This window comes from Lissotriton vulgaris, chromosome 1_1, assembly GCF_964263255.1.
Source record: "Lissotriton vulgaris chromosome 1_1, aLisVul1.2, whole genome shotgun sequence".
In the NCBI taxonomy this organism is placed as follows: Eukaryota; Metazoa; Chordata; class Amphibia; order Caudata; family Salamandridae; genus Lissotriton; species Lissotriton vulgaris.
In genome coordinates, this window is record NC_141685.1 from 855,698,585 (window position 1) to 855,714,239 (window position 15,655).

Genomic DNA, 15,655 nt, shown 5'->3' on the forward strand with positions numbered 1-15,655 from the left:
GCAGGGTTTTCGTGTTGAGCAGCTCCTGCTCGAGGTAGGAAACCCTCAGGGAAAGGCGGTGCATGCGTTTCTTGCAACTGCTGTGGGGGGCAGCTGATTTCTTTGCTCAGCGGTGGCGGGTGGCTGCGGTACCCCGGCTCCGTACCGCTGGAGACCTGCGCCGTCTGGGTGACCCAGGGAGCGCGGTGGAGGATGCAGCTGTCCCGGTAGATGTTGTGGTAGACTGCGTGTCCCCCTCCTCCTGGACCACCAGCCGGTGATATTCAGTGACAGTGGCCTCCAGCCTCCGTTGCCGGGCCCGTCTAGCCAGCTTCTTCCGGGTTGGTTTGGAAGGAGCATCTATATGAAGAAAGAAAGACATAGTCTGTAACAAATGCTCTTTAAGATTAACAAAAAATGATACAGCAGAAAGTTGTGTCACAGTAGAACTAGCAACTTGCAAGTGCAGTACATAACTCTTGTGGCCAGTATCTATCTAACCTCCCACTTCTTCACCCTTGCTCTAACATTAGTGGGAGTTTAAGGAATCAATTCTACGAGTACTATGGACTCACTCCATTAGAGTCGACTATGACAGTACACCAGTCTTATTCTTCTTCTTCTCTCTTGTTTAGCAAAATTGGTAAGTTAACTTCTGCAAGCCGGCATATTGCCAGCGCAGTCAACTTGCACCTGAGGAAAACAGACGCCCGCCATGATGAGTGAGACAGACTTGCGTTACTGTACCAGTCCAGTACATGCAGGTGGTGATGCTCTTACTTTTCTTTTACGGGTGGCACTGAGAATACTCTGTTACAAGGGCTACTGCTTAATTAATTTAACTTTCACCCTACAGTGCCAATGAATACTAGAAAAGGAAAATGAAGAAGATAAATAATCTGATTATCTATCACTGCAGATGGTATGTATTTACTTACATATGGGATGACTTTATATGCTTTGCTTTTTATTGAGTGAACAGTGATACATCCACACATGAATGACCGAGTTCTACTAAACTTATTAACAGAGGTAGTGAGTGGCCATCGTAATAGCCGGATATATGCTGCGCTTGTAATACAAACTACTGCTATTATTCATGGTAGTTATCGGACAAAATTACAACTTCTTTTCCTTGCCTTTCCTACACTGGGACGGACATGCGGGTGCGGTGTTACATGCTCTTCAAAGTAACACTTAGTTCATCCAGTGACCGTCTACTCTCTCTAGATACACATATGCTAATTAAGAGTCAGATAGTACCATGATCCAGGCATCCATCCATTCAAACTATGGGGCAGATTTGGATTGCGGATTTCCCGCATCCTCCGGGCCGGCGGAATCCACCGCCGGCCCGGAGGATGGGGGAAATCTGCAGCGGACTGAAAAAGACCCCCGCCAGATTAGGATGGCTGGGGGATCGCGCGGTGCCTGCCGCTTTGTGCATGCAAATGCACAACTTACATTTTTATCATTGTGGTGGGTGCTGCTTCAAGCAGCACCCACCGCAATGATAAAAATACAGGATGTGACTGCCAGGGTGGCGGTCACATCCTAACTACCACGGAGGGACCGCCACTACCCCTGCGGACGGTCCCTCCTACTCTATGGTGGCGGACGGACTCCGGTCCGTCCGCCATCATAATAGGCCCCTAAATGTCAATCATTCTTCTTTATGTCTCTCATCTGGACAAACCTTATGTTTTCTCGTGGGGAGCAGCACACTATGCAGTCTGCATTCTCAATAAGTAAGGAATATAAGAGCTTACCACTGCCCGCCACTACCGTGGCAACCCGCACAGCAGTTTGGTCCGGCACTTGCTCTGCCTCCTCCCCAGAGCTTCCCTCCACCTCCGCCCTGGGCCCAGCACCAGATGTTCCACCTACAAAGTACATTTAAGAATGTTAGATGTCATAGACATACACCACTCACTAGTATTTTGTCTAGGAATGAAGAAATGTGAATACAGAAACCAATCTACTAATTTGTGACTGTCTACTCTAAAGTAAAAATTTCCCTTTTTCCAGGGAAGGGTGTTGTCTTGCAGCATTATTTGGCAGTGGCACAACTGATGAATGCTTGCTTTTTAACACGCACCATTTTCCTCATAACAGACAGAAGCTTCACTTCTAAGAACAAATCATTAGGACAAAGGGACCAATGATTCCGCACCAAAAAGAAAAATGAAAGTTCAAACCAGGTGAGGGCTCGGCTCGCCCACAATAAATGTGTGAAATAAAAAATGAGTATAACACTTTTCCATTTTTAATCAACCGTTTATGTTTTATGACGAGCTTGATTTTCATAAATATTTTAACTTTTAATAAAGCTTTAAAACTTAAATAGACTCTGTGGTTTTTGGTCATGAGTGAATGAGCAAACGTTTTTGCAATTTGCAAGCATGAGTCCTTGCCTCTGACACTTCTGGACTCTGACTCCGTACTCTTGTCCTGCGTTGGATAATCATCATTGGGGATCAATCATCGATGAATTCAGGAGCTAGATGACTCTGCCACACTATCTAGTCAGTAAGGAGATTGGGGGTTCTTCAAAGTCTGATATCACTGAGGTATGTGGAAAGTCTACCTGCGCCTATTATAATTGATAAACAATGCACTATTAAGTGTCCATAGTTCTGTTTGTGCAGATTTGTCCCCGCAACAGTAGTAGAATGGATTGTCCTCCTATCCAAACCAAAAGTAAAGTAGTATCTTATTCTTTCTAGGTGGTCATTCACCTTTTTATTGTTGGCAATCGTCAAAGCATAAACATTTAGAAGACTTGAAAAGACATTATCGACAATCCCAGAGGACTGCACTCAGTGCATAGAGCTATTGCTGACTAGAAGGGGAGTCCAATGGAATTGCCAAATGTGCAATCTTACTTAGCTACACAGACAGACTAATAAGAATAATCCAGTAATACCACAGGGAGTCATAGTCGAGGCAGGATAAGAATTTAGATACAATCTACAAGAAGATCAAAGACGATTTAGAAAAAATCGAATGAGGAACGCTAGGAAAAATTAAGTACTCTATATTAAAATTAAAACTTACTGGGGCCAGCAAAGGAGCCCTCGCCTGACCGATCCTGGCCTTGTTCAGCAGCCGCCTCCAATGCCCTCTTGCCCCTGGGGGGAGCTGATGTACAACATGAAAGAAAGAAAGACCAGAAAACATGGATGATATTTGTCAACCAAATGAAACATTTCAAAAGAACAGTAACAAGATATTTTGGCGAAATAGCAAATGGACAAGTATTCCACAGGATATATTGACCTATCTCATGTGGTCTACTATGATATTAGTATTGCTTGATTTGCGGACCGTCGACTTGGAAAGTTATGTAACTCACTAAACAAACTACTAAAAAGGTTCGCCTAGGACTGGCAGGCAGCAGTCCGCAGCATGCCAAGTGACAGACAAAGTCCATCGTGATTGCAGATCAGCGACAACACTAAAAAGTTTCCTACTACATTAACCAGTCATTAAAATACTCAAACTATCAATCCACCACGACTATTTCTTCTTATTACCAGGTGTACAAAGGAAGGACTGATTTAGAAGCCCCTTGCGGCTCTTTTACTCCATTGTTGCGTGACTTTTGTGACGCAGCGGCAGAACAAAAGAGGCGCCATGGTGCGGCGTATATTAACAACGTGACGCATATGGGAGATGCATCACGTTGTAAAGCCCTGCGCCATCAGGGGGCGGTCCGGCGCAAGGGAGGGCGTTCCTGCGCAGGAACGCATCCTAAAAGTGGCTGAGGGAAATCTACAAGACTTCAATCAGTCACTTGGAGGACAATGATGCGTGACTCAAACCCTGCGCCTGCTTGAAGCAGACGTACGGCTTGATGCAGCATTGGGGAGATAGGGCACCCCAGAGCATTGCTGGAGCTGCGCCATCGTTGCGACGCAACTCCAGCAATGCGCCGCCTTTACGGCACAGAAGCGTAACGCTTCAGTGACGTTTTGGGCCCATGGTGCGCCGCATTGTAAATACGGCGCACCATGGGTGGTGGTGGCGTGGCGCACAATTACTGGCGCATCCCTGCTACTTTGCAGGGATGTGCCGGTAATTAAAAATCTGACCCTTAGTGTCTAGCATTACGCAGTTCTTTAAACTACACTCATGCATAATTTCACAGGCCAATGAAAGGAACACAAAATCGAAAACAAATAAGCATAGTAGCAGCGCTACTGAGAAGGAGAGCAGTGCACCTGAAATGCACAGAAGATTTTGAAATATAATTTAATTACAATGTAATCAGCAGCATTATTGCTCTTGGTAAAAAACAAAAAATTGCAAGATAATAACACACAGAGCAGGAGAAAACAGAGTAGTAAAGAAATAGCTACTACTACTCACCAAGCCCCGGATCTCGAGGCCGAGCAGGTCGAGCAGATCGCGTTCCCGGTCCAGGAGATCCGTCCAACGGTGGGTGGCCTGGTTGTAGGTGCGCCGGACCCAAGCGTGTTGGTACATGGCGCGGCATACCTTCTCCCACCGCTTCCGGCGCTCGCGGATCCCGTACCCGCTAGCGATCTTGCCGCCTGCCATGATGGTCCTGGGGAGGCGGCGCTGAACATAAAAAACTAGTGCGGCCACCTCCTCCGCGCTGAAGATCTCCCGGACTGTGACTGTCTCCCCCCTCAAACGCCCGCACGGGAGCCGGGCACGGGGTGCGGGACCCTTCCCCTTCTCAGGATGCTTCCCGGCTCCCTTTACCATTGTCTGGGCAGAAAGGAAGCTAAATAGTAAAGAAGAAATAGAATAGGGAAGAAGAAAAGAAAAGAGTTTAAAAAAGTAGTTTAAAATTAACCAAAAGTAGCAGAAAACACAAAAATATAGAGTTAGAAAAATAGAGGGATAGATAATAAGTAAAATAGATTAAAAAAAACCTCAAACAAGCAAAGGATGGCAGAGATTCAGAGAGGATACAGAAAGCATGCCCAGAACCACAGCAATGAATGAGAACCAAGATGGCCGCGCCCGTTCATGACCGCGTGGGTAAGTTCGCGCGATATTTTCCTCGCGATCACACGCAAAATTGTACTAGCGAGCCGGACACTTTGCGAGATTACACATCGTGCCCGGAAATGGAAATACGTCATGCAAACAAGATGGCCGCGCCCGTGAACGACCGTGAGGGTAACTTCGCGCCGTTGCGCTACAAGCAGCTCGCTAAAACACACAAAACCTTGCGAACTAACACGCCGCAAAAAAACAAATCGCATATTCGCACGAATTCGCGGCTTCCGAATTTGATCTCGCGCGAATTCGCGCCCCGCGAATCCCGCGAAATTGCAGAAAAACGAGTTTTGCAAAACTGAAAGCACTCAGCAGGTGCAAAAGTTCAAACTCATCATTAGTAACCATTCCCTGTAGTGCTTCCTGAGGGGCCCCTCCAGAGTTCAGTTGCCTACTTGCAACTATTCTATGACCCTGCTCTGACCCTCACAGCAGGCTCATAGAATAGCTACAAGTAGGCCACAAAGGTCCTGGGAAACGAAATTGCACTGCAACAGAAAGCAAATTACAGATAAGGAAGCAGGTGCCAGACTGGAAGTTTAAATTCAGTGACACATTAATAAATCAACCCCAAATTAATTCATGTCAGTTGAAGCAGGGCAGGTGTGCTTGCTTTCCCCCCCCCCATAAATCTACAGTGATGTACCAGAGGGTGGCATGGGTGAACTAGAGGGTGGCAGTGGTGAAACAGAGGGTGCTGTGAACCTGTGATGATGAACCAGACATAGAAACAACATAGTCGCGACCGTTGCGAGCTGACAAGTAAGTTCGTAATTGCGAACTGGTACAAAACCCTCGCAAACTGGCAGAAACCCTTGCGAACACACAAAAAAAATCTGCAAATTCGCGAAAGTTCGCGGATTTAGCGGATTGCGAATTCGCGAATACGCAAATTTGCGAACGCCAGATTCGCAAAATTCGCCCATGCTTAGACCTAATGCAGTTACCTAAAAATAACTCCGGAACCAACAAGGCATGGTCAGATAATCCATTATATAGAAATCTTTGCTGACTAAAGCTCAACTTACGTGAAACCAAGAAAAAATCAATGCGTGAGGAGGAGCGAAATCTTCCTGACAAACAGGTATATGCTGTTTTGGTAGGAAAAACCAAACTCCAAGGATCCTGACGATCCAAGGTTGCACCATAATGTTGCAGGGTTCTCAAGGATTTAGGTTTCAACTACTTTTTACCCTTCACTGACGAATCTATTTTGGGGTTCATTAAGATATTAAAATCGCCCACTACAACCAACTCCCCAGGTACCTGAATTAAGGACTGAAAAAGGACCTCATAGGGCTTATGATTATCCTCAACCGGGGAAAAAATACTAACAAACGTTAACAGTCTCTTGCTTTGTCTAAGAGAACAGGTAACCCAACACCAGCACCCGTACAGATCTTTATCAAAATTAACAACTTCTGATTGAATTTTTTTGCTTAAGAATATTGCTGTCCCTCTATGGGAGGCTGAGGACGAGGAAAATCTCCTATAGGCAGCCCAGGATCTGAACATCAAAAAATCGTGCAGCTTTACAACTGATATATGAGTCTCTTGTAACAAAATCAATGCCAGGTTTTCTGTTCTAATCCATGATTTGATTGCCCACATTTTCTTTTTGTTATTAAGACCGTTAACATTGAAATATGCCACTTTCAGCAGTTTTTTACTAGCTATAATCGAAACCTAATCCCGTTTTGAGCACCCTAAACATCCTACCAAGAGTAAAGCTATCAAAACAGGGGTATAGGACCTGAATGGAATCAACAAACAAAAAAAGGACTTCATTCATTAGCTCCTTATGCTCTCCACCCCACTTGTGACCCACCCCCTTGAAATGTGGAGCCCCCCCAACCACACCAACCACATTTCACCCCCCCTTAAACCTGGGTGTCATGTAATTACACCCTATGATATAGCCCCCGACTCCCCCAGCAAAAGTGTAAAAAAAAGCCAATTTGATATACAGACAAGCTGGCATGCACAATAAGAATACAGCATCTACTATAATCAGATAGTAGCTAAACAAACCACATAGCCTTAGCTGGGCCTACCAATGAGAGAGATGACGGGTAAGCATTGCTCAACCCACCTAACCCCCTGAGTCCATGCCCGTAGGGTTATCACAATAAACAGACTCTCCTCCTAGGCCCCAGAGCCCTGCGAGATCTCTTTTAATAATTCTTGGGCTTCATCCAAATCGGAAAACATGAACAATTTGCCCTTCACCAGGACCCTCAATTTGGACTGCTGGGCGATGGAAGCTTGTGCCCCATTAGCTTTAAATAAATAAAGCATCTTCACAAATTCTTTCCTCCTACGTGCTGCCGCAGCTGTTTTATCGGAGAAAATGCAACATTTTGCAGCCTCATTCACAGGAAATTGTCTCTGCTGGATTGCTTTAGACAATATCCTCTCTTTTATGCAATGCAAAATTTTACAGAATCGTCCATGGTAGCGTAGAATTTGGAAACGGGTGAGCAGGAACATGATGAGCCCTGGTGATGGTAAGATCACCTTCAAACTCTGGAATGACCTTTTGTTTAATAAACGAGTTAACCCACTGCAGGGTTTGGGAGCCCTCAATTCCTTCCGGAATTCCCACTACCCGAAGATTGGCCCTCCGAGAGTAGTTTTCTAACTACTCCAGTTTCTTCTCAAGGGCATGCTTGCTTTTAACCGTCGCTTTGGCCTCGCCCATTACGATGCTCATCTGGTCCTCTAAGGCTGAAATCCTGACTTCTGCCTCCTGCAACCTAACTGGGAGGGATGACATTGTGCCTTCAATTTTCTCTAGACGTTGATAAATAGAGGCAAGTTCGACTTTCTGGGTTCTTTTCAACTCAAAGATTTCTTCCAAGATTAGGTTTAGCATGTCTTTGACACCTATCTGAAATTCACCAATTGGTTCCAGATTAGGGCTAGAGATAACATGGACAGGGTCCATAGCCGAATAAGAGCACCCTTCCAAAGTCTTGTCAGGGGACCATACGTGAGTTGAGGGTAAAGTCTCTCGTAAAGGGGCCTGAGCCTGAGCTTGGATCTGAGGCTGTAAATTCATTTGAGGAGTCAAAGTTATACTGGGGGGAGGAGATGTGATCACGGTCAGATCTAGGACATCAGAATTTTCTGGAATCTCCACAGACTCTAAATGCCCCACTGTTCCCACTAGTCTCCCTTCCTCAATGAAGTTAAAGCTGTTGTCACGGACACATTGGGTGTTTGGCCCGGGTGTGGCTCAGTGGTTTTGGGGAGACCAGCTTTCGAATTCGCTTGGGATTGAACCAATCTCGAAGGGATCAAATCTGCTGCTGCTGATGTTGTTAGAGCCGATGGAAAGATGGCACCTGAAGGCTTCTTAGGGAGTTTACGGGCGGGACTTACGCCAGGAAGAGGAGACTGCAAAGTTGCCTTTTTCAGGAATAATGCGAATTGTTCTGCCTCTTTTGCCTCCTTTGTTGCTTTTGCCTTTTTGGGACCTTTGGACCCCAAGATCTCTTGTGGAGCTGATTTAGGCGTTGCTGTGTTCTTGACCGCCAAACCCGCTATTCTAGCTTGATCCAAAGACACAACAGAGGGTGGTTCCTAATCCTCTGAGCTTTCAAAAGTCGGGTCTAGGTCAAGCAGATTCTCCTTACAGGCCAGTTTGGCTGCCTCTTTAGCCGCCTTTGCCTTGGCTCGGCGGGTTTTGGTTTTAAGGCGGGCATTAAACAGCTTCCCCATACTGGCACCTCCTAGCCACTTCTCACAACACCTCAGGATAATGTAGAGAGAGCTTGTAGGATATTTACCCAGTAACACCCAATGGGGTACTTAATGTCCTTCTATGCACTACCTCTCCCAGAATGCAGCATAAGTTTAAATCAGGATACAGTCAGCATAAGCCAAACTGCTAGCGAACAGGAGAGGCACTTTGCAAAAAATATTTTGGGGTCAGTGTCTGTACTGTTTCCCGTCAAATCAAGGTGTGCCAAGGTATCTTATGGGAGCAGACAAACAATTGAGGCCAAATTCAAAACTGTTGCTGAACAAATGCAGAGATGTTACAAAAGTGTCTGTGCCAATTTCCTCCCCCAGCCAGCAGCCAGCAATGGTACAGCAAGGACTCAAGAACTCTGCACCTGCAGCGCAGCCAAGGAGCGAAACACCCAGTGCGCAAGCATCAAAATGCTGCTACCGCCGTCATAGCCTCTCTCGCCTGCCTCTCCTCACCTCCCTGGCAACGACCGCAGTTCGGGAAAGAAGCAGCTCCAAGACGTTCAAGAGGGGGCACAAATGCGCTCCTCTGCATTATTCCCGGGGCCAGGCTCATCCGCGATGCAACACAGATATCTCAACTTCAGAGGCCGAGAGGAGAAAACGCCAGCCTCCCGCACACATGCCAGGTACAATCCACCATTACTGGGGGGCGGGGCTCCGATCACCTGAGGCGACGCAGCGTGGTGTTCCGCAGCCATCCTCGAGGCACAGACCATGAGCAGGATAGCAAAAGGTTCTCTGATCCTTGGCAGAACACCATCCATTCTGTCGACAGACAGAAAAAAAGAACAGGCGGGAGGCTGGGTAAGTACTGCTTATGTACTCCCGGTGGGAGGGGCAGTGTTAGGGTCCCAGCATTCCTCTTGTTTTTTTCTGTCGGGAGATGGTCATCTCCACTGTGCTATGAATGGGTCGAGGACATAAGGGACCTGGGGGTAATAGTAGTTTAAAGCTAATGGATCTTGAAAGCTCTTAGATACTTATCTGTGCATAAAAAAATATTAAGAAATAAATATATGATACTAGATAATTATATGGTAATATTTTAATTTTTTCTTGGGATACATCTGATGAATTTATGAAATACTATGCTAAGATTTTGGATAAACCACAAGAAATTCACCCTGATGATATTGGTTTACTTCTAAAAGCTTGTAATTTATCTACAATTCATTCAGATGAGACATATATGCTAGCTGCTCTGATAAACTTGAATGAAACTGCCACAGCAAAAAGTACTTTTAAGTCAGGTAATTATGTGGTTCCTTTATGCCTGAACCATGTGTCCTCTAGTGTAACCTGTGAACAGCCTTTAGTTCATTCCATGGAGCCTTGAGATACCCCATTGGCTTTCTCCTTGTATAAGGTTATCAGAGAGGCAGATGGTCCAAGAACAATTGACCATATCCAAATCTGTTGCATTGTTGCATAGAAATAAACATTTAAGCTCCAGGTACATGCTTCCATGACTGGCATGACACTAACTTTGTATGTGGCCCACTGGTGGATTTTAAGATATTGTGCTGAAAATTAACTATTGCTCATGTGGTGAATACAGTGAATGTGCACTGGATTTAGTAATAGCCAACAATAGCCATTGGACTTGTCGACTCCTACAGTATTGTGCCTTGACACTGAGAAATAGACATTGTCTATTTCACCCCTTTGTTACTGTTGGTAAGTTAGGCTTTGCAGGGCTCTTCTGACTATTTTTGGGAGAGTTTGTGGGTATTGCATTGGCCTGAGCGATTTTATGGCAGGTATTAGAAACCTCATAAAAACATGGTAACTTCAAACAGTAGCACAAATTACGGACCGGTGGCCACATCCAACTATATCAAGAGGGTATGCACTGTACTATTTACTGCCAGAACTCATTCTTCTGAGCACATTCTAAAAATTGTCCACATTGCTTTCATGGGGCAATTATAAATTATCCTTGTACCATGCTCATAAAGTGAGCTTGGTTTAATTCCTAAAAAGTAAGAAACTGATCATAAACACATGAAAACCTAGCACTTGATGCTTTGGCATTATAGTACTGCTTGAGGTCAAAGTTCTGTTTTTGTTTTTGTAAAAGCCAAGCACTGAGCCTACATCTATGAAGGGGTATGCCAATGCTTTACTGTATTCTGATTGTCGACACTTTCATCACCTCCTTGAGTAAGCATTTGACTACTCTCTGCATTGTTATTAATAGGACGGTGTGCTAAAAGGGAGAACTTTGGGGCATATTATCAAGGGATTTATCTCCGCTTTTTTGGCTTTAAAAGCCAAGAAAGCGGAGATAAAATGATCTCCCTATCAGCAACAGGGTGCTAACACGCAAATTTGCATGTTAGCACCCTTTTTCTCTACGCTTCCCCTTGCATCTCTAATGAGATGCAAAGGGGGCGTTCCAGAGAAAAATAATAGGAGAAATGTTCTTAAGCGACATTTCTCCTATTATCAAGGATTTGGAAATATTTGCGCTAAGCGCGAATATCTCCAAAAGCTAACACCTGCCCTGAGCTGTTCTTAGCCATGTTATCCAATGGTAGGTGGATAACATGGCTAAGAGCATTAGCTCGGTAATGCATGAATATCGCTGATTTTTTAGCGATATTCATTGCGGCCGATTTTTATCGCTTTTGCGATAAACCTTGATAATAGCAAGGTTTATCTGCGATAATTTCTGGCGATGCTTAGCGTTATAAAATTCGTTGCTAAGCATGGTTAGCGACAAATATCGCTTAGCGTTGGTAATATGCCCCTAGGTTATTTAAATTGGTTGTAATAGAACATTGGGCCCATGACACTTGAGTAAATTTATCATAGTTCACCACTGGGTTCCATTTATTTCTGATAGCCCTGGTACCACCCAAATTCGCTCTCACAAGGAGTAAAAAAAATACTGGACATATGCATGACATAGGTGCTCATGGTGGTATTGGGTCTTCAATATCTTCAAGGATATTGCCAGAAAGGAGAGATGGGATGGAAGCTCCCGTTTATAATTCCTACCTGCATAACATATCTCAGCTGTTATTGTACCACAACATTGTCACCAAAATATTGTTAGATAGAACTAGCATGTTTTAAATATAATTTGCAAAAATATTGCACCATTAAAGGTATTAATAGAAAATCTGGACTCAAAGGGGCAATATTTTGGTAAACAATATATAGGATATACTATTTCTCTTAAATAATATTTTTTCTAACAATATTCTGACATGCTATGGCCACGGTAAAGCCTTATTTAGGGTTTATGCATGGGTTCTTGCAACCATATAGAGGTTCAGGCATGCATTTTATTCTTTATTCTTCTTTTTTTAACATGAGTGATTGTGGTAATATAGTGTGTTTATCAATGTACTGACTTACCCTGGCGACTGAAAAGAAAGTAACAATGGTAGGATTGTCAAAAATATTAAACTCAGAGCACTTTCCATCTTTCTTAAATTGAGTACTCTGTGTCGATGCCATCTTTTATATGCACATAATATTAGCATTATTGTCCTCATCTACAAGTAGATTTATGTTATGGTCACCTAGCCTATATTTGACAAGTTTCCTCACTTAACCCGACTGTGCATACTACACCTGCATCGCCTAACAAGCATGTATTTACCTGCAGAAAAAGGCATGAAGGCATCTTGTTTGATGAATTGACCATCTGCATCCAAGAAGTGTTCTGGATAAAACTGGTATGGCCTTGCCCATATGGACTCATCCTTCAGGACGGACGACAGGTTGAACATGAGCATGGTGCCCTAGAAGTAATAACTGACTTGTTAAACAATGTAGGTGATCCATTTTTTCTGTTTCTGCAAAAACATATAAAGGCTACATGAACAACACAAAAAGAACATTTCTGGTTTGCAGCAGGCTCGTCTTACTTTAAAAATGCAATGTTCTGTTCAGGGATAACTGTGAGGAAATCAATGTATTACATGGCGTGGGTGTGCAACCTCACCATGCAATAAACTCAGGAGTCTGTCTTGGGTCCAGTCCGGCTTATTTGCAAAACCTTAGCTCAACCTTGGGTAGCTGTGGCTTCAGGCAGTCAGGAAAAGCATAAAGCATTTAGGAGTACCAAAACAGTTGAACAGGAAAACGACACAAAGGAAATCTGACCCCAATTTATGAAAAAGGATCTTATTTTTATGAATTTCTTGATACTAAATGGGAACACAATCCTCCAGAGATATAAAGTAGTAAGTAAATAATAAACCACTGCTCTTCATTCAAATCACAAACATGCATTGGCAACTACTGTGGTTGGCGGTTACTTTGAATACTTTAGTAAAGTTGTAAACAACTACTCTGGTCCCCTTTGGGTGACCAACTCCAGCAAGGAGTAAGTCACAGGGGCCAATGGGGCTTACTTGGGCAATTACCTCACACTCAAAGCAGTATTCTTCCAGGCCAGGTTTTATTTGGAAACTGCCTCAATGGAGTGCTCCTGATGAAAGGTACACAGGATGCTGAAGATGCTGAAGGATGCAGATGCGGTAATAGAGGTATTTGCTTTGTGGGGCTACTCCTCAGTCCGCAGTCATGGTGGGGTGACTTTGGTCACAGGGGTTAATAAACTTGAAGTCCAGCCCCAAAATATCTGCCACTGGTCTCCGATTACAATGAAACATGTGGTTCCCTTTAACTGGTGGTAACTCCCAACCGGTGTGACCAAACTGCCCTCCGACAACTCTCCTAGACTTGGTTGTACTTTTGAGGGTCAGGAATTGGTCTCCCAGGCTGCACTTCGACTGAAAACGGCAGTCAGGCAATCTTGAGTATCCACTCACCAAGGCAGTCTTCTTTAGCTTTTATGGCCTTGTAGCTGTAACACGAAGCCAGTAAACTGACTCTTGAAGTTCCTCAAGCGGGGCCTCACAGGCATAGTTCTCTCTTTTCTAGACGAATGAGCAGCAGGTGCAGTCCAATCTCGGTGCAGCATCTCTTTGCTGGGCCCAAGGAACAGTAGGGACAGACCTTTTTTTCAGTCCACCTTCCAGTACAGTTATGATCTGAGGTACTAGGGGTGCCAATGTTATGCCCAAAATTTGCACTATGGGATGCAGTGACTACTGGCCAATGGGCTACCAGTTCAACTCCTGAGTGATGTCTACTTCCTGAAAACGGTGGCATCGTGCTATCACACAATGTAATATTCTGCCAATTGCCAAGATGGCAGGACCCCTTTCTCGGTGTGTGGAGTTTAGTAGCCCATCCTGGACGTGTAGCTACTTAAGGGCTAAACGCTCATGGGAAACAGGTTTGGCAACCTTTTCCCCCTCTCTATTCCCTTTGCCAACCTGTGCACAACAGCCACCCCTCCACCATTTGCCCTTCAAAGATGGCTTTTCCTTATCGGCGCGCCTTATAGGCTCACACCCTGTTTGACTTTCCTGCTAGGAAGGGCTTACATCTCTTCCAGAAGAAGGTACTGCCAAACATCTTACCATCTCTGATCCTGGTGATCAATACATTTCTCAGTACTGCTACGGTGCCCAGGGTCTGGAAACAGGCTAAAATTATTCCGCTGCTCAAAAAGCCTGCTCTCGATCTAACTAAAGCAGAAAGTCATCGGTCCATTTCTCTTCTTCCTTGGGCAGCTAAGATTACAGAGACGTATGTTAACTCTCTCCTGTCAGATTTCCTTACCCTCAACAACATACTGGAGCCCTCTCAAAATGGCTTTAGGCCAGGTCACAGCACAGAGTCAGCTCTCCTGGCTGTGACAGAAGATCTCTGGTCTGCCATGGATGCGGGGCAAACGCTGGCACTGATCCTGTTGGACTTAAGCGCCACGTTTGACACAATGTCGCATGACATTCAGTTGAGACGCTTGGCGGAGGTTGGAATTATGGGTCGGGCATTGGAGTGGCTTGCCTCATTCGTTCACGAGAGGTCATTCTCAGTATCAGCCCCCCGTTTGTGTCCAGTGAATACTGTATCAAACAAGGGGTGCCACTGAGTTCCTCCCTTAGCCCCCTACTGTGTAATATTTATGTTAAACCTCTGGCTGCTGTAGCCTTGAGTAGGGGCCTGACCATGGTCTCATATGCTGACGACACTAAGCTAGTGGTGGTTCTCTCTAATAACACAGAGCAAGACTCCCTTAAGTTTCGGTGCGCTCTTGCGACAGTGGCCGAGTGGATGACTGCTAACTGCCTCCAACTTAATTCCAACAAGTCAGAGGTATTGGTAGTAGGCAGAGACTGTGGTCTGTGGAGTGACCTCTGGTGGCCAGCAAGTCTGGGCACGCCCCCCTCCCCAAGCAAGTGGTAAAGAACTTGAGGGTATTGTTGGACTCATCTTTAAACTATCGAGTCCAAACCAAAAAAACAGCAGGGATCTGCTTTGGACTCCTACGGGGGCTCAGGCCATTGATGGGCTTCTTTGATGCCTCTATACGTCAGGTCATTATTCAAGCAATGGTCTTGTCTAGACATGACTATGCCTGTTCCCTCTATTTAGGCTCCAATAAAGCAGAGGTTCAGAGGCTGCAAAGGATACAAAATGCAGCAGCCAGAACACTTCTAGGCTTGCACAAGTCCTGCTCAGTGTCCAGTGCCATCCGTCGCCTCCATTGGCTTCTGGTGGACAGGCGCATTGAATTCAAGGCTCTATGCACCTCTTTTAAGGTTTTGAAATCTGCCACCTCGCCTATTTTGGCCATTCTTCTCCCACCGTAAGTTCCATCATGCTTCTTCGGTCAGAGGCAGGGACGGCTGGTGACATTTGAATGTGGTGAGGCGTAATCTTTCTGTTGGAGAGCACCTTGGAGAGCGAGCGCAGCGATGGAGCATGAACATCTTAAGAGGGGCTCGGGGGGTGAACCCCCGAGAAAACTTTAAAAAAAGAGTGGGTAAATGGTGCATTTTTTGGCAAATTT

At 45.0% G+C, this 15,655-nt stretch overlaps 1 protein-coding gene across 2 annotated transcripts in view; it reads right to left on the minus strand.

The window, feature by feature from the left end:
• LOC147748025 (cytochrome P450 2D15-like) overlaps positions 1 to 15,655 on the minus strand; it is a 777,398-nt gene that overhangs the window by 34,069 nt on the left and 727,674 nt on the right. The window contains exon 8 of one of the 2 annotated variants that reach the window (XM_086957972.1): positions 12,386 to 12,527. The exons of the other annotated variant lie outside the window; for it this stretch is intronic. Within the exon in view, the coding sequence (XP_086814098.1) occupies positions 12,386 to 12,527 (142 nt within the window). The remainder of the gene's footprint in view (positions 1 to 12,385; positions 12,528 to 15,655) is intronic. 2 annotated transcript variants of the gene reach the window in all.